The sequence below is a fragment of the Ostrea edulis genome, chromosome 10, assembly GCF_947568905.1.
Source record: "Ostrea edulis chromosome 10, xbOstEdul1.1, whole genome shotgun sequence".
NCBI lineage: Eukaryota > Metazoa > Mollusca > Bivalvia > Ostreida > Ostreidae > Ostrea > Ostrea edulis.
Window position 1 is genome coordinate 40,431,123 of NC_079173.1, and position 22,501 is coordinate 40,453,623.

The 22,501-nt window shown below is 35.6% G+C and overlaps 1 protein-coding gene across 1 annotated transcript in view; it reads right to left on the reverse strand.

Annotated features, from left to right (window-relative positions):
- The window catches only part of LOC125666094 (mitogen-activated protein kinase kinase kinase 20-like), a 38,274-nt gene extending 15,973 nt beyond the window's left edge, over positions 1 to 22,301 (reverse strand). Inside the window, exons 1-17 of the mRNA XM_048899211.2 lie at positions 22,194 to 22,301; positions 20,439 to 20,650; positions 17,128 to 17,215; positions 15,644 to 15,742; positions 15,388 to 15,453; positions 14,657 to 14,685; positions 13,774 to 13,857; positions 13,624 to 13,677; positions 12,958 to 13,044; positions 10,363 to 10,492; positions 10,016 to 10,067; positions 6,848 to 6,983; positions 4,264 to 4,308; positions 3,176 to 3,203; positions 2,276 to 2,412; positions 757 to 819; positions 541 to 636 (exon numbers count right to left, since the gene is read on the reverse strand). Of these exons, the coding sequence (XP_048755168.2) occupies positions 541 to 636; positions 757 to 819; positions 2,276 to 2,412; positions 3,176 to 3,203; positions 4,264 to 4,308; positions 6,848 to 6,983; positions 10,016 to 10,067; positions 10,363 to 10,492; positions 12,958 to 13,044; positions 13,624 to 13,677; positions 13,774 to 13,857; positions 14,657 to 14,685; positions 15,388 to 15,453; positions 15,644 to 15,742; positions 17,128 to 17,215; positions 20,439 to 20,594 (1,350 nt within the window). The 5' untranslated portion in view covers positions 20,595 to 20,650; positions 22,194 to 22,301. The remainder of the gene's footprint in view (positions 1 to 540; positions 637 to 756; positions 820 to 2,275; positions 2,413 to 3,175; positions 3,204 to 4,263; positions 4,309 to 6,847; positions 6,984 to 10,015; positions 10,068 to 10,362; positions 10,493 to 12,957; positions 13,045 to 13,623; positions 13,678 to 13,773; positions 13,858 to 14,656; positions 14,686 to 15,387; positions 15,454 to 15,643; positions 15,743 to 17,127; positions 17,216 to 20,438; positions 20,651 to 22,193) is intronic.
- Positions 22,302 to 22,501: the final 200 nt, after the last annotated feature.

The window sequence follows — 22,501 nt, forward strand, 5'->3', positions numbered from 1 at the left end:
AACTGATATTCAAATTTTGGTTGACCATTTGAAATACTTTAGTTAAGCATTGTAAACAATAAAAATGAAAAAATAAAATCTTCAGCTAAATCGTGTCCATGCTCCTTTAAGGTAGCTCACTACAATAAAGCTTATACGCTGTATGACACCATATCACAAGATGGAGATTTAAATGTTTTGTGAAATTATTTGTATCGATCCACTTGTTTGTCTATCATCGTAGCTCAGTGGTTAAAGCATTGGACTGGTGAACCACAGATCTCGAGTTCAAATACTCCTAAGTCTTTGTTCATATGTGTTGAAATGATTTTTTTGAAAATCATGTTTTTATCCAAATTTGTATATTTTTTGCCTTTTTGGCATATATACTTATTGTATATCATCATATCTTCTATAATTAAATCAATTTGTACTGATTTAAGAAACTATTTCTGGGTGTAGTGAGCCACTTTAATACGACAACTGTACTTATGCCTTGATTTGACAGAGAAAGCGTTGACCAGTGGACCTTAATTCGGATGTATTAAATCTTAGCCCTACCTCTGGACTTTTGCCTTGTCTTAGATGATGCCCGAATATAAGGGTCACAGTGATCTGCCGATGAGCAGGTGAGGTTGGCTGACCAGTGTCCACTGTCTACAAATATAAACATTTTACTGTTTACAAACACAAACTTAAGAATTTTAGCGTCCTCAAACATGCAAGGATATAGTGTTCTCTCTAAGGAAAGAGAGACAACTCTTTAGTTACACTTACTTTTGAAAGAGGTGGAAAATTCAGCAGTCTGTGGTTGTGGGCTTTCAACAATTCTATTTCTGTCTGTAATCAACAAAATTATACACATTACTGTAATTAACAACATTAAACGTATTACTGTAATTAACAAAATTAAACACATTACCGAATACCCCAAGATTAAAAACATTACTAAATACAAGCTATAGCAGAAATCATTGATTGTATATCTATAATTATTGTTTCAGGTAAAACTGATAATATTGACTAAACAAAATTTTTTTCTTTTTTTTTTCTTTTTGTCTAGCTGTTGCATTCTGCAGGAAGCCTCCTTTCTGATACCACTGTTGCATTAAATTTTCCAGTTTTTATTTGACCCAAGGTACAAAATAATGAGTCAGAAATGAGATACAAAACAATGAGACAGGGATAAGTACAAAACAATGAGACAGGGATGAGTACGAAACAATGAGTTCGGGATGAGTACGAAACAATGAGTCAGGGATAAGTACGAAACAATGAGTCAGGGATGGGTACGAAACTGAGTCAGGGATGGGTACGAAACAATGAGTCAGGGATGGGTACGAAACAATGAGTCAGGGATGGGTACGAAACAATGAGACAGGGATGAGTACGAAACTGAGTCAGGGATGAGTACGAAACTGAGTCAGGGATGGGTACGAAACAATGAGTCAGGGATGAGTACGAAACAATGAGTCAGGGATGGGTACGAAACAATGAGTCAGGGATGGGTACGAAACAATGAGTCAGGGAAGGGTACGAAACAATGAGTCCGGGATGAGTATGAAACAATGATTATGGAACAATAAGTCAAGAATGAGTATGAAACAATGAGTCAGAGATGGGGTACTCCAGCCCAGCTAGAAATCCAATGGTGACACTTTTACTCCATGTTATCATGTATACATATATATTTTGTTTTTGTTTTAATTTTCATCATTACAATTTATTTTACATCTTACATCATTTGCAAAAGCAGTTTAAGTACAGTTTGGTTGCACGGTCTTGCAGACGAAAGAAAAGTATATGTGTCAATTGTATTACATTTTACTTCATTTATCTCTATTACTGCAGTTACACCGAGGTAAATAGGGAGCAAAGGAATTTAACTGAGGCTCTCACTACTGCAAAACACGGTATGTAAAGCACCCAAATATGTCTGCAATCATAATGAATAGTTTAGCAAGAAAGATAACTCTGTATAGCACTTGCTGTCATGTCAAAAGTACATGTAGCACTCTTCAGCTTGGGAGGTAAATAAACTACTGTTTTTTTTTAGTGTCGGTGGTCTCTGATGACATTAAACATTTTACATATATATAGTAAAGTAACTAACACTACATTGACTGTGAATAATTTTTTTATATTTTGGAACTAAATGTTCGCCAAAATATATTCCACTAAATTATATGCATACCTACGAGCTAGAAAATCACAAAAGTTTACACCTGCAGAAAAAACTTGCTAAACGGTACTACACCGTACATATCCAGGCTATCAGATGTGTCACATGACATACCATTAATTCCATGCTGTGGCCGGTGGATGTGATGCCCATATCCTGAATGCGCTCCAGCGTCAGCATCATCAGACGTTTTCCTGTTATGTTGTGCTGTAGGAAGATGCCGGCATACTGGGCCAGGTCGCTGGAGTGACCTAAAACAGCAAAAACAAAAGGTCAAGGCAACAGCAAATGGTAGCACCCCCCTCCCTGCCTTAGTCCTCTGTGTTACCTGTAAAACAGTTCTAGAGGAAGTATACTGTTAATTAAGTATACTGTGTGTTCAGTGTTCTGTGTGAACCGTTCAGTGTTCTGTGTGAACAGTTCAGTGTTCTGTGTGTTCAGTTTTCTGTGTGTTCAGTGTTCTGTGTGAACTGTTCAGTGTTCTGTGTGAACCGTTCAGTGTTCTGTGTGTTCAGTGTTCTGTGTGAACCGTTCAGTGTTCTGTGTGAACTGTTCAGTGTTCTGTGTGAACTGTTCAGTGTTCTGTATGAACCATTCAGTGTTCAGTGTGAACTGTTCAGTGTTCTGTGTGAACCGTTCAGTGTTCTGTGTGAACTGTTCAGTGTTCTGTGTGTTCAGTGTTCTGTGTGAACTGTTCAGTGTTCTGTGTGAACTGTTCAGTGTTCTGTGCGAACCGTTCCGAGTTCTGTGCAAACCATTCAGAGTTCTGTGCGAACCATTCAGAGTTCTGTGCACGAATCGTTTCCTACTGTTCCTATAAATGATGTAGTAGCACGCTTCAGAGTCCCGGGATTTTTTAAGGTCTTGATTTCAAGGGCCTGGGCCTTTCCAATTGAGAAAAATAGCGACATATTTGCTTCATATTGGGAAAAATGTTCCATACAAAGAAGTAGGGAGAAAACCAAACCAGAGTGCATTAATTAGGTATAATACAGATCTATAGTTTCATCTTACCATTTTGCATTTGTTGAATCCATTGATACTGAAAAAACAAAGTACAGATAGATAAACAAAGGTGGAAACATCTTTCTGGGATATCGATGTATATCTTTAGAAATTGGTCAAATCATACCTCTCAGTAAGAAAATTAAAGGTTTAGCTATATGGAGGTTGTACAGAAAGGAACCCAAGAATGGTTGTATATTGTTTAACGTCCCTTTCGAGAATATTTCACTCATATAGAGATGTCACCACTACCGGTGAAGGGCAGCAAAATTTAACCCTATGTTCGGCATTTACTGCCTTTGAGCAGGGAGGGATCTTTATTGTGCCACACCTGCTGTGACACGAGAGCTCGGTTTTTTGCAGACCGCCCCATTTAGTTGCCTCTTATAACAAGCAAGGGGTACTGAGGACCTATTCTAACCCGGATCCCGGGGGGGGTGGGGGTGGGGGGTGGGGGGGGGGGGGGTGGGGGGTGTTTACTGAGGACTTATTCTAACCCGGATCCCCACGGGATGAAAGAAAATCAACAACCACAAGAAAAACATAAACCCCAAAAAACTTTTAAAACATTGAAAATGAAAATCAAACTTTGAATCTTAAAGCCATTAAACACACATAATTACTCTACATCACATTAGAACAGACTAGTTACATTCGATGACTTGATTAGAATGAAGAATTCTTATTTTTTTGAGGAAAGATTAAACATGTTGGTTATGGTTCAGTGTTCCCAAAACTACTAGTAGTTATTCCATCATTTATTTATTCCCATGGGGATCTGGGTTAGAATAAGTCCTCAGTACCCCTTGCTTGTCATAAGATGTGACCAAATGGTGGCGGTCTTTTGGATGAGACCGCAAAACCTGAGGCCACAAGTCACAGCAGGTGTGGCACGATAAAGATCCCTCCCTGCTCAAAGGCCGTAAGTGCCGAGCATAGGCCTAAATTGTGCGGCCCTTCACCGGCAACGGTGACATCTCTATACGAGTGAAAAATTCTCGAGTGGAACGTTAAACAATATACATTCAATCAATCATTCCAAAATCAAGTAGCAAAGAAAAGTTTTCTGCGAGACAAGAATTTGAGCACACACTCACCACGTCTATTTCACTCCAGCTGTGTACATCGTAAGAATCCAGGTGCTATAAAACAAGATCAAAATAAAATGCAATAAAGAGCACGAAAAGTGGAAAGAACAAGGGGCTCTCTAATGGCAGGAGAGGCCTTGTAATATGACATAATGTAACTATAAGCCAAGGAGTTACACAACTTCTATCCAAGCGACGTTCACCGTTCACGTTTTACACTTGAACCAACAGGGATGATTGTAAAAGATTTTTATGTACAAAGTACAATTCCCCAAAAGTTTAAGAATTGGATTAACATTGTAAAATGAAATCCTGAACACAAGAAATTTCCGAATTTTTCTTTCAGTGACCGGACATTTCACCTGTACCCTTGACAACCATTAGGAACCAAGGACAAGTGCAATGTACAATTCCTGTAACCTTGACAACCAATAGGAACCAAGGTTAAGTGCAATGTACAATTCCTGTAACCTTGACAACCAATAGGAACCAAGGTCAAGTGCAATGTACAATTCCTGTAACCTTGACAACCAATAGGAACCAAGGTCAAGTGTAAAGTGCTATTCCTGCAAGTATGAAAACAAGAGTTGTCAGAGGACAGCCTAGCTCGCTGGGAAGTGGGACTCTATTTACCCTACGGTATTCCCCTTTATTTAAAATATATAGCCAAGATTATAGTTCTTAAAAAATAGGTCAAAGTCCAGGGTCACTTGGTCAAATTAAAGGCCTGGATATGAGACATCAATTATGTGAATTATCAAAGCCTTATCCCTTTTCATTCAAAAGATATAGTTAAGTTTAATTTTTTTTAAAGTAGGTCCAAGGTCAAGGTCACTAGGTCAAAAGCCTTGGTACCAAAATATTGATTGATTTGCGGTTTTATGCCGTTTTGGCAATATTTCAGCCATTTTATGGTGATGGTACCAAAAGAAAGACCGATCTACATGTGAAATATTAAAGCCCTATCAACTTTGGTTCAAAAGATATAGCCAAGGTTAAAGTCATGGAAAAGTCTGTCAAAGTCCATAGGAAAGGTCACTAGGTCAAAAGTGTTTGGTATCAAAATAAAGACCTGGTCATAAGGCATCTATGTGTGAAATATCAAAACCCTATCCCCTTTGGTTCAAAAAACATAGCTAAGGTTAAAAGTTTTCCCCTCAAAGTGCCAACACTGATACTGGGGTCATCACAATAGCTCTCCAGATATTTGACCCAGCCAGCTAAAAATTAAGTAAAGATGTGGCTTAAAAACAAACGAACGAACATACATACCAACTTACAAACAAGCACACATGAAAATTAGTATATCTCTCCGCAGCTCTAACGAGGCTGATGTGATGACCTCCATCTACCTAGTACACGCCAATGTTCATCAATATCTAATTTACAATGAGTACCAAGGTATCTCAGTATTTCAAATACAATGAATACCACGACATCTCAATATGTCACTCACATGTAATGAATTGAGACAGCTCTATATCTCACTTACCACTGTCTTAAACTGCAGCATCTCAATATCTCACTCACATGTAATGAATTGAAACAGCTCTATATCTCACTTACCACTGTCTTAAACTGCAGCATCTCAATATCTCACTCACATGTAATGAATTGAGACATCTCTATATCTCACTTACCACTGTCTTAAACTGTGGCATCTCAATATCTCACATGTAATGAATTGAGACAACTCTATATATACAAATTGATATATATATATATATATACGTAATGAATTGAGACAGCTCTATATCTCACTCACATGTAATGAATTGAGACAGCTCTATATCTCACTCACATGTAATGAATTGAGACAGCTCTATATCTCACTTACCACTGTCTTAAACTGTGGCATCTCAATATCTCACTCACATGTAATGAATTGAGACAGCTCTATATCTCACTCACATGTAATGAATTGAGACAGCTCTATATCTCACTCACATGTAATGAACTGAGACAGCTCTATATCTCACTCACACGTAATGAATTGAGACAGCTCTATATCTCACTCACACGTAATGAATTGAGACAGCTCTATATCTCACTCACATGTAATGAATTGAGACAGCTCTATATCTCACTCACATATAATGAATTGAGACAGCTCTATATCTCACTCACATGTAATGAATTGAGACAGCTCTTTATCTCACTCAACTCTATATCTCACTCACACGTAATGAATTGAGACAGCTCTATATCTCACTCACACGTAATGAATTGAGACAGCTCTATATCTCACTCACATGTAATATATTGAGACAACTCTATATCTCACTCACACGTAATGAATTGAGACAGCTCTATATCTCACTCACATGTAATGAATTGAGACAACTCTATATCTCACTCACATGTAATGAATTGAGACAGCTCTTTATCTCACTCACATGTAATGAATTGAGACAGCTCTATATCTCACTCACATGTAATGAATTGAGACAGCTCTTTATCTCACTCACATATAATGAATTGAGACAGCTCTATATCTCACTCACATGTAATGAATTGAGACAGCTCTATATCTCACTCAACTCTATATCTCACTCACACGTAATGAATTGAGACAGATCTATATCTCACTTACCACAGTCTTAAACTGCTGTTCCAGTGTTTTCTCTCTCTCTAACAGTTTTATCTCTCGTTCCATCAGCTCTTTTTCCTTGGTAGTTAAATTGCTCTCTGCCCTTTTTAACCTTTCTAGTGTTGCTTGAATCTCTTTCCTGAAGCAATAAATCAATTCACACACTGTCTATTGTAATCTTGTCAAACTCTTAGTTGTGAAAACAATCATGAAATGCCTTATAGAGAAGATTTCTAGGGAATGGGCAATGTTCATAATGATATCAATTTATCATTTACACTCCATCAAATTAATGTTGACAGTGATATAAATTACATTTGTGAGGTCAATACAGTATTATATCGCTCCAATCAGATTACTGTTGACAGTGATATAAATTACATTTGTGAGGTCAATACAGTATTTTATCACTCCGATTAGATTCCTGTTGACAGTGATATAAATTACATTTGTAATGGTCAATACAGTGTTATATCACTTCGATTAGATTACTGTTGACAGTGATATAAATTACATTTGTTAGGTCAATACAGTATTTTATCACTCTGATTAGATTCCTGTTAACAGTGATATAAATTACATCCGTGAGGTCAATACAGTATTCTACCTTGGGTATTGCAAAGACCAATGGAATGCGGCAGCCATTATTCTATGATATACCTTCATACGTTTTAACTCATTATGAAAAAAATTGATAAATATCGTACTTACACTTTCGAGTTTTGTTTAATGCAACAATAAAGTCGATGACTGATGATTCAAGTTGATAATCATAAAAATCAAGCAATATATGTTGTAAAACAAATTCATAAATGACTGAAGAACATTTGTCATTCAGTATAAACCAATCGTCTGCATTCCGAGAGCGATACACATGTAAACATGGCGATGCAGAGACAAGTTTATCTTGAACTGTATTCAAAGCAACTGACACAATCCGTCAAACTCAAACTAAATACTTGAAATATTTTTTTAAAAATAGATTTAGAATACCCCTACCATCTCACCCTTTTCGTCAACAAAAAACAATGTAGGCAGTTTCGTAAAGTGCCTTGACATCACAGTGACCTAATTCATAACTATATAGGAAAATGATCAACTGTATATTTCTCGTGTCATAGAATAGAATTAAAGTTCTTATTTTCGTACAAGTTGCATGATAACCTCCTCCATTTCAAGATGTTGTTTCAAATATAAAAGCCTCGGCTTAAATATTTCAAAACGAAACATGCCTCGACCTCAACGGTTATCCTACAACATAGTACATGAAAACGCAATCATCATTTCTTAATTATATCATGATAAACCTACTACATGCTAAGTATACTGGGAATTTTCGTCAAGTGTTATTTTCATTCAACAATGATGCCTCCTGTTTTAAATTCATTTACAACTGTTTGTTACTAGTTCAGGCATGAGAAATTAATACTTGGTTTTCAGGCCCGCCTGCATTTCTTTTAGCAATGCACATTACCCATGAATAAAATAAAATTTCTCTCATGCTCTCATAGGATAATGAATAATTTTTAAATATTATGGTACTCTTTCACAGGGACTATTTCGTATTGGAACTAGAAAACTGACAAGTCAGAAAGGCCCTGCAATAACTATTTTAATATAAAATTTCAAAGTCCCATAACTCTGTAACAATAAAACTGACTAAACATCACTGAGGTGGCAAGCATATTATTTACTAAGTTCAAGGTCCATAACTCTTTCAAATATATATATAATAAAAAAAAAAAAAAAAGCCCAAACTCTTATTTGATCTGTAACTTTTTGGTATAAGTTCATATTATAAAGTTCAATAACTGCAGAGATAGCCATAAAATGTCTTAAAAACTGCCAAATCCCTCAACTTTGTTAACTTTAAGGTTTGTAACGATTTCAAAAATAGGACAACAAAGCCCAAACTCAAAATTGATCTGTAACACATAGATATAAGTTTATGTATATATTTTTACACAACTAGGTTAAGGGCTTCCATAGTAAAATGCACAATAAACATGGGGTGAAATCGCACCTCAAATTCACAGGTATCATTACACTTGTTACGGTTAAACACCGATACGATACTACCCATATATCGACCATGACTGAGCTACCGTAAATTCCCCTCACGGTAATTTCCCGTGACGTCAGTTGAATATCACGTAACACTTTACTTTTGGAAATCAGCAAGAAGCCCTGCTTGTGAACAAAAGTTCAGGTTCATGCGGGTAACCAGCTGAATTTTTATTGATATACTCAGAAAAAAATAAAAATCCTTAACATGAAAAGTGTTGGGAGCAAATGCATACGGTACTCAAACTAACCCTGCTGTAATTTAACAACATATCAAAAGTCACCAGCGAATTACCGGGGTTGTCCACATTCCTATGTATATCATACTGTTGATATACAAAACAGAAATTGCTCCCCGCACTTTTCAAATGCATAAATATATATAGATTATATAGCAGAAAAATTCATATTGTTTTTTATAACAGATGAACATGAACTTTGCCACTGTTTCTGTAGTATGAGATTATTTATGTCCCTGAGGGAATTTTTACACGCATCAATCATTCAGATTGGAGATGATTTCAAGGTCACAATATAATATGAATATCACCTTTGTGCATACTATATATTAGAAATGGAGAATGATTTGATATCATAAAGGAATAATATATATACTCATTTCACAAGACATGTTTTCACGTATACAGCTTGTAACTTGATTACAGTAGTAAATAACAACAAAATATTATGACACTTTCCCCACGATACAACTATCAGAACATGTACTCTGTGACGTACTTTTACATTGTGACGTCATATAATGCGAAGTGCACAGAGCTACATTTATAACAGCACTGTGATTTTTCTCGGATAGCCTTAACTGAGCTGCGTAACTCAATGGCTACAAGGGTAGCCAAAAAAAAAAGTCTGGAAAACTGTTACTGCACAAACAGATGCACAAGCTGATCACTATAAGACTCTCGCATTTAAGAGCGGCTCTAATAAATCTGAAAATTGAAAGGGCGTTTATTCATAATATTTGTACCAGTATTTCTTGAGAGAAAACTGCAGAACCATCATGTATCAGCTATAATGACTGTTTACACCAATTTACGCAGAAAATTTACTACACCGATTAACGCAGAAAATTTACAACACAATCCTTACCTCCAGACTTCTCTGTGTTCCAGGAAAGAATTTGTTTGATCTGGCAACAAATCTACAAAACAATAAAAGTACTTCAGTTTCACCATATCTTTTCTTAAATTAAAATCTCATCCTCTCTCCATCTGTGACTTATAAGTGTATATTTTCAAATTAACTCATAGCTAAGAAATTCATCCAAAATCAAAATGGCGGAAAAAAGAGACAACAGTCATGACTTCTATTTTATAGTGTTAAGGCCTGACGTTCTTTATACCTATCTATAATTCATCTTTATTAAATCACTTAACATACATATATAATACTTACCATCAGTTAACATACATATATAATGTAGGATTGTCACTTACCATCACTTAACATGGAATGCAGTGTCAGTAGAATATCCTTGAAATTGGGGCGGTACTTTGGGTCAGTGTTCCAGCACTGTCTCATCAGTTTGGCAAAACAGGGTGGACAAGTACTAGGAATAGTCAGTCTCTAAATAAAAACATTGGGTATTGTTAGTCTCTAAATAAAAACATTGGGAAATGTCAGTCTCTAAATAAAAACATTGGGTATTGTTAGTCTCTAAATAAAAACATTGGGAATTGTCAGTCTCTAAATAAAAACATTGGGAATTGTCAGTCTCTAAATAATAAACATTGGGTATTGTCATTATCTAAATAAAAACATTGGCTATTGTCAGTCTCTAAATAAAAACATTGGGAATTGTCAGTCTCTATATAAACATTGGGAATAGTCAGTCTCTAAATAATAAACATTGGGAATTGTCAGTCTCTATATAAACATTGGGTATTGTTAGTCTCTAAATAAAAACATTGGGAATTGTCAGTCTCTAAATAAAAACATTGGGAATTGTCAGTCTCTAAATAAAAACATTGGGAATTGTCAGTCTCTAAATAATAAACATTGGGTATTGTCATTATCTATATAAAAACATTGGCTATTGTCAGTCTCTAACTAAAAACATTGGGAATTGTCAGTCTCTATATAAACATTGGGAATAGTCAGTCTCTAAATAAAAACATTGGGTATTGTCAGTCTCTAAATAATAAACATTGGGAATTGTCAGTCTCTAAATAAAAACATTGGGAATTGTCAGTCTCTAAATAAAAACATTGGGAATTGTCAGTCTCTAAATAAAAAACATTGGGTATTGTCAGTCTCTAAATAAAACATTGGGTATTGTCAGTCTCTAAATAAAAACATTGGGAATTGTCAGTCTCTAAATAAAAACATTGGGAATTGTCAGTCTCTATATAAACATTGGGAATTGTCAGTCTCTAAATAAAAACATTGGGAATTGTCAGTCTCTAAATAAAAACATTGGGAATTGTCAGTCTCTATATAATAAACATTGGGTATTGTCATTATCTATATAAAAACATTGGCTATTGTCAGTCTCTAAATAAAAACATTGGGAATTGTCAGTCTCTAAATAAAAACATTGGGAATTGTCAGTCTCTATATAAACATTGGGAATAGTCAGTCTCTAAATAAAAACATTGGGAATTTTCAGTCTTTATAAATCACTAGGACCTGTCAATATATGTGACAGGATATGATTTATTCATTACCATAATTGATGTTTAATTTTTTTGGACAAATTGACTTGCATTCATTTGTTCATTCATTCATTCATTGTTGTTAGAGTTAATTCCCTTTAATAGTGGTTACTATTATTGGAATGCCCGGGGGAGTAAGTGTAGTGTTTATAATAAGTACGAAACAACGAATGTGTTTATAATAAGTACAAATGTGTTTATATACGATTTGTTGAGTGTCTGTGTTAATAAAATGGTAAACCTTTAATGGTGTCTTGTATCTTGATACTACGGTTAAATCCGGTACGATCGACCTATCAGGGTCGACATCACAGTAAGGGTGTGTGAGGACTTGTTTTTCTAGTTCTGTGAGTGAGTGTGCATGTCTAGCGCTAACTTTAACATCACGATCCTGTTCTTATCATTAAAAATCCCGACACCTCAAGAGACGGACCTGAACATAAGAAGCTTTATAGCGTTTGTTCATTGGCTACAATTACTTTAAAAAATCTTCTGGATTTCCTAAGCTGTCTCGTATGGTAAGACTTTATTTTAATATAAAACTATTTTATATATCTATTTAACTAAAATAATCTTATTTAGTAAAATTATTTTCACATTAAAACTTTGTACTCGTTTGGACATATGTGAGTTGAATTCATTACATTCGTAGATCACCACGTTCACCAGGTTCACTGACTTTCATGATTCCATAATTTTTTAAAACAACTTCATCCTCTTTATCTGCTTTTTGGAGTCAATCTGAACTCAGGAAAAATATTTTTACATTATCTACCCTTGACATATACAAAACATTAGATTATGAAAAATACTTTCAATGATACTTCTGAAAGGTCAGGGTTCGAATCTCGAGCGCAACAGAGCTAAATCGTTAAAACAGGTAGTGACAGTTCCATTGCCAAATGCTCGGCATCAGGTGTGAATGTCAAAGGGCCTCGGAGATGACATTAAAAACATGTCCCCAGTCACAGTAGGTGTGGCACGCTAAAGAACCCTCACTGCTCAATGGCCGTAAGCACCAAACATAGGCCGAAATTTGAAGCCCTTCACCGGTATTGGTGACATCTCCATATAAGTGAAAGATTCTCAAGAGGGATGTTAAACAAAATACAATCAATCAATATAAACGCAATCTGATTCTTATCACCATACAGTAAAACACGTTTATAATGAACACTTTTAAAACGAATTCACGCTGATTGCAAATTGATATTTATTCCCCTGCAAGAGGAAAATAGCGATGACTCTATTGGATATAACAAAGATCAGTTATACCAAACTGTTTTTTGCTGGCCCTGGCCCTTTATTATAACCATGTTTTACTGCATTATGACCGATAGTTTATGCTTCAAAGTCTAAATTGTATTACTGATTTACCTCCCCTTTCTCGACAACAAGCCATGCAACCTGAAATCCCTCTATTCCTCGGTATGGCACTTCATGTGTTAACAGTTCCCACAGCACCTGAAAAATTATTCGCTTGAATTCATCTCTTTTAATACACTAAAACAAAATTATTAGCTTGAATTCATCTCTTTTAATACACTAAAACAAATTTAGCTTAAATTCATTATGCCATCTCTTTGAATACACTAAAAACAAATTATTAGCTTAAATTCAGCCGGCCATCTCTTTGAATATGCTAAAACAAAATCATTAGCTTAAATTCAGCCTGCCATCTCTTTGAATACACTAAAACAAAATTATTAGCTTAAATTCAGCCGGCCATCTCTTTGGATACGCTAAAACAAAATTAATCAATCATTGATGGGTTATTGGTGCTGTATATACATTTAAAATTATGTTACCCATTAAAAGTGACAGAAGTCAATAAACTTTGTACCAGCATACAAATAATGATTCATTAAAAAAAAATGAAGTTTTTAAAATAATATCATATTTCAAATTCACCAAAATTTCATTTAAATTTCCTCTTTTTTGACAAGCAAAATTTGGCCCAAATTATGTATCATAGTTGTTTTAATATTATAGCCTTCTCTAATGTCCTCGAGTATTTTAGATAAACCTTTGTGTAACACTCACCACGCCGTAGGACCAGGCATCACAGGAGTCGGATACAGGCTGACTCTGTATCACCTAGTGAGAAAGACAGCCATTAAATCTCAGACACAAATCACTATTTCTTCTTGCAATTATATATATATATATATATATATATACATCATTGCTTACCTCTGGAGCCATCCAAGGAAAAGTGCCGGCCAGCGACATTTTTGTGGTACTGCCCATAAATCTAGAGGCTCCAAAGTCGCAAATCTACACAGAAATTAACATGTATCAACATAGAAATCAACATGCATTAGCACAGAAATTAAAATGTATCTACACAGGAATTAACATGTTTCAGCTTAAACTGGATTTGATTTCTGAATAAAGAATATCTAAAAGAATAGCTTTCAATAAAAGTAAAGTTCCAATGAAATTGTGCTAGTCAGCATAACTGTGAAATCTGATGCCCATAAAATTCAATGACACCAAGCTTTCCAGTGCTTCAGAAATTGCTGGTTCAAATCTAGCATGGTCACTCAATGAATTATATTACCTTGTATCCTTATCAAAAGCAGCATTGTCTTGGTTCACCGGACTGGGGATGTTAGTCTGTGATTGACTGAAGTTACCGGACTGGGGGTGTTAACTGCGATTGTCTGAAGTCACGGGACTGGGGGTGTTAGCCTGCGATTGTCTGAAGTCATCGGACTGGGGGTGTTAGTCTGTGATTGACTGAAGTTACCGGACTGGGGGTGTTAACTGCGATTGTCTGAAGTCACGGGACTGGGGGTGTTAGCCTGCGATTGTCTGAAGTCATCGGACTGGGGGTGTTAGCCTGCGATTGTCTGAAGTCATCGGACTGGGGGTGTTAACTGCGATTGTCTGAAGTCACGGGACTTGGGGTGTTAGCTGCGATTGTCTAAGTCACAGGACTGGGGGTGTTAGCTGCGATTGTCTGAAGTCACATCCGAGGGGGGAGTTATATTAACCAACACAAAAAAACTTAAATTTCTAACTTTGCTAAAATTTAATATGTACATGTTTAATATACAAAATAAATCCTTACCTTACAGACATTTTGGACTGATATTACCACTGAAATAAGAAAGGCAAAACAATTATGTTAAGAATCAAATACAAATATGTACTGTATTTACCACTAGAGTAGAGAGATCCAAAACAAGTATCATTTAATTTTATGACAAGCACCATTCGTGAAATAAAAAATGAAATAAAATTACTTGCTTTCAATTTCATTTTGCTTAAATACAATCATGATAAAACTCTTGATCAACAATGCACTCATAAATTCATGTTCTTACAATTTGATTTCTACAAGTTATTTTGTAACATTAAGTATCTGTGTCAAATTCAGAAATACATTGTTTCTCACGGATGGTCATACCCATCACAGACAATGACACTTGTCATCAAAGGAAGAATTTTGATATCAAGGGCCATATGAATTCCTGCCCATCACAATATCTTTTAATATACATGAGGGTATGAACTGCAATGCTATACGCCAGCACACATCACAAAGCACATTTTCAAAACTGAAATATTTTTTTTTTTTACATTCTACTGTCATTTCTGTCAGAATATTATCAGCCGTTAGAATAGTCGCACTAATCTATATTTATCAAGATTCATACGTACGTTGTTCACATTCATGAGGAAATGGCTACCACTTCAATTGGTGAAGATATTGAAGGTAAAAGTATTGAAAATGTAGATGTAATATACAATATGAATTTACATTGTAGTCATCATACATTACTTCTTTCACACATTTACCATTTTTGGACTTGAGATCTCTGTGAATAATTTTCACTGGTGCTTCATTGTGCAGGTAATTCATGCCTGAAAAAAACCCCGAGACATTCAGCATGAAATATTCACTCAGCAGGACTTTTCATACACCTGCACAAGCTGTTTGTAAACTGTGCATTTTTTTTTATCCCAGCCTCTTCAGAATCATGCATTGTGGATGATGAAAATAAAAGTGAAATTTTACTGACAAGTACTCTTTCAAAACAATGCAATAACAAACCCTGAGCGATCTCTCGGGCCCAGGTAAGAATATGCTGAAAGCCCATCGGGTTATCAGGATTCTGCAGGTAGTCAAAGAGAGATCCCTTCTCTGCAAATTCTGGAGGAAAAAGAAATGCAGAATCATTTGAAACTTTTGTCTTACCACCATCATGCAGAATCATTTCAAACTTTTGTCTTACCACCATCATGACAACTCCCCCAGAGAGGTACACATATAAATGCACTGGACCATAAAGTACTATTGCTTACTGTAGAATTATTATATTACTGTGACGTGTGACCGGTGCAGTGGTAGTTACTGTAGAATTATTATATTACTGTGACGTGTGACCGGTGCAGTGGTAGTTACTGTAGAATTATTATATTACTGCGACGTGTGACCGGTGCAGTGGTAGTTACTGTAGAATTATTATATTACTGCGACGTGTGACCGGTGCAGTGGTAGTTACTGTAGAATTATTATATTACTGCGACGTGTGACCGGTGCAGTGGTAGTTACTGTAGAATTATCATATTACTGCGACGTGTGACCGGTGCAGTGGTAGTTACTGTAGAATTATTATATTACTGCGACGTGTGACCGGTGCAGTGGTAGTTACTGTAGAATTATTATATTACTGTGACGTGTGACCGGTGCAGTGGTAGTTACTGTAGAATTATTATATTACTGCGACGTGTGACCGGTGCAGTGGTAGTTACTGTAGAATTATTATATTACTGCGACATGTGACCGGTGCAGTGGTAGCACACTTTTCCCCTGTGTGACTTGGGACTTGGTTTGATCCTCGTTACAGGCGGTGATTCGTTTGTGAGATGGTCTAGTGGCCGCTCACTCAGATATCTCTGTCTGCTTATTTGTGTGGTTTTCACATAATAATTCAACTACAGACATTACATGCTTAAAAAGCACCCCTTTCTCTCAAATATTTAATCATGCAAAGAATACTAAATTCTGTGCCACTGAATTTTAGCAAACTAACCCATTTCAGGATTGTTAGATGTTGACAGCTATGCAGTTGACAAACATGATAATCAACAAACCGGTCGGCAGGGAATACTTACTCCTCCTAGGCACCTGATCCCACCTGTTATATCCAGGGGTGTGACCGGTTGACAGGGGATGCTTACTCCTCCTAGGTACCTGATCCCACCTGTTATATCCAGGGGTGTGACCGGTTGACAGGGGATGCTTACTCCTCCTAGGTACCTGATCCCACCTCTGGTGTGTCCAGGGGTCCGTGTTTGCCCAACTCTCTATTTCATATTGCTTACAAGAGTTATGAGATTGGTGACTGTTAGCTATCTTCACTTTTCATAACTATATTTAACATCTGATATATCCAGGGGTCCGTGTTTGTCCAACTCTCTATTTCGTATTGCTTGTAGGAGTTATGAGATTGGTGACTGTTCACTTATCTTCACTTTTTATAATTATATTTAACATCTGAACCACAGAGATCTAATTCTTTTTTAATGGAATACCTGTCACTAAGCAGTAGTTTGGCTCCTCCATAACGGCCCCGTAGAACTGTATAACGTTCCGATGACTCAGCAGGCTTAGTACATGGGCCTGTACATATAAAAACACAAAGATACTTGTATTTAGGGATTCCCTTAAACAGTTTCTGAGGGGCGCCCCGCCCTGCCGCCTTTTGTCGCCGCCCCTCTGCCCTTTCCCAAATCTAAAACAAAAAATCGCCGCCCTTTTGCCATTGAAGACAACACAAAAATTCCCCTTTTTGTACCCCAATTACAAACGTCTGTTTCTTTTGTGGAGTTCGTTTTAGATCATAATCATGCAGTATTTGACCAGGTAAATTGAACAGATCGTAATTGATCACTTGTGTCTAATCCGATAATTGGAAGCACGTGATAACGGTAAACATCTGTCTAAGTATGGTATCATTTTCAAAAATTTGTTCAGTATGATATTGTGACAAGTTTTTCAGTTTGAAAAAAAATGGTGACCGTTTTCTTTTCATCGCTATATATATATATATGCATTTACCATTTTGCTTTTACGGTGAACCGCTTTGAATCGGTACACGACTGTTAAGTGAACCTAGCTAGCTAGATGCACGGATTGGCACATGCTCTTGTGTACCCCAAGAAGTATGAAGGAGATATTATAAGCAGTTTGAGAAAAGCCATTTGAAACCCATGTCATTTCGTGGCACACCATTCATTCACTGCTTTTATCACAATTAAGAGAGATATCAGTTTTATTATCAATTTGAGTAGTAATTCCCCGGCCATTTTGCACACAAAAATACTTGGAAATTCATTTTTAAAACACGAACATGAAGTATTCATCTATGGAAATAACAATCTTAATAATATCTAGAAGATTGTTAAAAATTTTCTGATACGTCAAAAGTTGTTAGGTATAATATATATAATTAGCGATATGTAAATCAGATAAACAAGAGAAACAACTCAATTTCGCAGAGATCGTGTGACGAGACTATTTTACCGTATCAAAATAAAATTTAGATATTACGGGTAGAATATAAATTAATACATATCAATTAACCATGATTCCGGTGTCAATTGACTCTGTGCAATATTTCAAAACAAGGCACAGAAATTCCTGAAACATCGCGCAGCTTCAATTAAACTTTCAAATGACGTTTTTCAGTGTTGATCTTCCGTACGAAAATTTTAAGTGATGGGGAATTGCATATATTCGATCAACAGCTAACGAAAACAGGAGTTAAAATGTTTTCATTTATGAGTAACAAATAACTTAAGGTAAGGTTTGCGACATTTTGACATGTAGCGAACAAAGTCATGTTGCATATCAGTATGTTCAGTAGGAATTTATCTTTTGAAAATTTACTTTTTAAAAAAATCGCCCGTGTTGTTTTTTGACCAGATGGGCTTAATTTTGTGATGTTTTACATTTACGTGATCTTTGTACAAACGGGAATATTAGTGTTATAAAAACTAATCGAGGCAAACTTATGGGGTAAAAAGCTGGTAGAATTCTTAATAAGAGTATTATCTATAAGATTATACTAGTTGGTAGAAAGTTTTTATTTTAAAATACAAAACATAGCACTTTTTATATCTTTAATAAAATTTTAATTGGTTGCCATGGCAACAAAAAATGCATATTGAGCAGCTTTACAAGGTCTACGTCAGAAAAATTTCACTTTAAACATAATATTTGGACCATAAACATTTAAGAAACCATATAAAATTACTACCCACTGGGCTTTGTTTCCCTGGTAACAGATTAAAAAGAATTATTTGATTCATTGTTACTTTGTTTTCTAATTGTACAATTTTTTGAAGAGTGCATTGAGCATTTTCATGAAAACCTTGACTTGTGAGGAAGTGATGTTTAATGCCCCGAACAAAGCGAGGGCTCCCATCTGCCCCTGTCTGAGGTACTAATTTTCCCTGCCCTTTTGAAGCTGCTGTGGGAATCACTAGTATTTGTATGAAATATCTTAGAAATAGCTTATACTAAACAACACGGAAGGGAGCAGAGAAATATAATTTCATGTGTGTTAAATTTGTACGTAGAGATGCAAATTACATATATTACATCACAATGACGCACTAAAGAAGGTATAATGTAGCATAAACTACAAATAATAAGGCCATATTATCTAAAATAGAATGCAAGTATGAAATTCAATCGTAATCGTTCAATCGCCTACTTGGCCCAGAAAAATTTCGACTATATTTTCAACCCTGAAGGGGTGTTGTTGTTTTTTAAAGGAGCATGGACACGATTTGAGCTGAAAATTTTTTAATTTTATTTATTTTTACATTCTTATTATTTATAATGCTTAACTAAAGTATTTCTAATGGTCAACCAAAATTGTACTATCAGTTGTTGAATTACAAGTGAGATATAGCACTCACAATTCTTTGTTATGCAGTCTATGCGAAAGACATCGGACCGTCGGACCTGACCAATGTGCAGTGCCTCAGGTCCGATGCATCATTTTTTACACTGGTCTATAATGTCCAATGCCTCAGTGTCCGGTTTTGAGTTTTACTATTCTGATGCTGAGTCATTTAAATGTTTGTTATATTAATGTAAAAAATATCACACAAATCCAAATACGTAAATGAATGTGATTAAAACCGTATGGACCATCTAAAGTATTATGCGGGGGGGATCCCTGGTATAATATTACTAGTATAATAAATAAGATTTCCTTGGTTTTGCATTTTCACCTGTTTCACTTTTTTACATTAGGTTTTTCAGTCTGACAAAATTTGGTTTGGGCTGGTGTTTTCATTGATTACATAGGACCGAATGTCCTGTGTGGTCCAAAAAACTTTCGTATAGACTGGTTATGTAAACAAGGCTCATGCCATGTTTTTGTTTACATATATTACTTAATAGAAAATAACATGCTTAAAACAAAATACATGTAAGATGTGCCAAAAACTAGAAACTATTTAATTGTGTTCAAAATGAACTTGTAAGTTGAAAAAAATGCTTTCAATGAAACTTTGATCAGTATATTTAACCTATGTAAACAAAAACATGACACGAGCCTTGTTTACATAACAAAGAATTGCGAGCTCTGTATCTCCCATGCACTTTGACAAATGACATGCAGATTTTTGATGACCATTAGAAATACCTTAGTTAAGCATTCTAAACATTAAAAATGAATCTGAAAATTTTCAGCTGAACTCGTGTCCACGCCCCTTTAATTATGTGAATCATAATCACAGATTGCCAAATGAAAGTTGGTCTACATCTTCTAACTTTCTAGTAATGAATAAGAAAAGACAAGTCTATAATGAAAAATTTCAGAACTCACTTCTTTATCCAAAACAAGTAACTTCTTCACAGCGACAATGACATTTTCTGACTTCCATTTCGCTCTATACACACTCCCAAAGGATCCACCTCCACATCTCTCGTAAAACTCTAGATCATCAAGGGCAATCTCGCAGAAGGAAATTGCGGGGTCCATCTTGCCCCACACTTTTACTTTACAGGACGAAATCTGGAAGCATCAACCCATGTCTTCTATAATAAAAGAAACAACGTATTGTGAACATTAACGGCCTCTATCCCTGCACCCAGACACCACGTTTAGTTTGCATTCTCCCCACATTTATTTCAATGTTGTGGATTAACTGCTTTATGTTGTTCATTTTCTTCATTTTTTATTACAACCTTTCATACTTAAGTTCTAACAATGCACTTCCTGTGATTTCAGTCTTTCATATTATGGACAATCCTAGCGTTTTATTGTCATGGCATGCAGAATAAGTTTCGGTTTAAACAGCATTGTCTATGCTTCCAGTGTGATGTTATATCTTCTGAAAGGGTTGGTTTTAAAAAAGATTACATTTTGTGATATCAAATGAAATAACCTGGCATGTGAAACACGGGGAAGGGGGCGGGGACAGGTGCATTCTTCTTTTGATACATAATATGTTGTTGTTGGTTCCTTTTTAATTACTATCATTTATTACTTTATTTTAATAATATACTATTACCTAAATGGCAGGGTATATGGACTCACATTTCCTGTCAAAAGTTTACATTCTCACGAACTGTTAGTCGAGATCAAGTTAAGGTTATACTTATTAACTTTAAGTACCCTAAATATCATACTTTAAGTATATAATTAGAAGTTTTCTGTAACTACAAATAATTTCAATCTGTTTAGAAGGAAATTAGTACTTAAGTATATACTATCTCGCTTATAACTATCTCGATCTTGCTTAACTTTCCTCCGGGTACTCTGGTTTCCTCCCACACAAGGGCCCCCTAGCACAAACATCCGTGCAAGTCGGTAAAACAGCTAGTATATAGCTAATGTTAATTGTTGATTATGTATATCTGACTGTAAAAATAAACTACATGTAGTTGTTCACACTGTGCAAAATTTAAAAATGCATTTGCAAAAAGTGACACGACAACTGTCTTCAATCAAACGACATTCCAAGTAATATATCAATCAAACAATAAGTCTCTGATAGGGCTGAAACGATACATTTCAGCCCTGGTCTTTGACCGTCTTTTAACACGTTTTAGTTATACAGTAAACTATTTCTTTATTTGACTAACAGGTTGTGACATACAATACATATGTATGCTAATGTCTTAATCAGTTATTGTAAGATTGGATAATTCAACCGAGAAGTGGTATTTACTGGAGACATCGACACTCTTAACAATGACTTCTTTGAAAAACTTTGCAAACTTCTTCTAACTCCAAGACAGAGCTAACAGTGTGTTATAAACGGTCTAGGTAAATGATCCAGTCAAACACATAAAATCAAATGAATGTCATTTTTTGTCTAATCTCAATAAAATGCTTATTTCAGCCTATATCAAAAATAGTTTACCAATATATCAAAAATAGTTTTGTAAAATCATTGCAGCTTTTTAAAAGTTATATGTCCAGTTCAAAAGACCGTGTGTTGGACGTTGCAATTGATCATGTAAAAGATCATTTTCTCTGTAGTGTGTTGTAGGTATGAACAGAGAGTTAGGTTATTATTCCCTCTATCATTCATTCTTACATGGGCTTTTGTGGGAGGAAATATCTTAGACTTACATCATTCATATAATTCTCAGCCGCTCGGCCAGTGTGAGCCTGTGAGCCACTCGGTGTGTGAGTGTCACACTTCGCTATTGACAATCTTAATCTGTCAGACGCTTGAAAATCTTAATCAGTAATGCGCAGTAGGTAACCATGTGATTCAGCCCTCCAAAGACTGGGTCCTTTGTGCCCAACTCTTTGAATTTTCCTAAATTATGGACACCCACCCACTACAGGCACCTGGAGTGTGTATAGCGTGTATAGATCTTATGAACATAACCCCAAAGGATATGTGAATTCCCATGGACACGAATTGTGCTCCT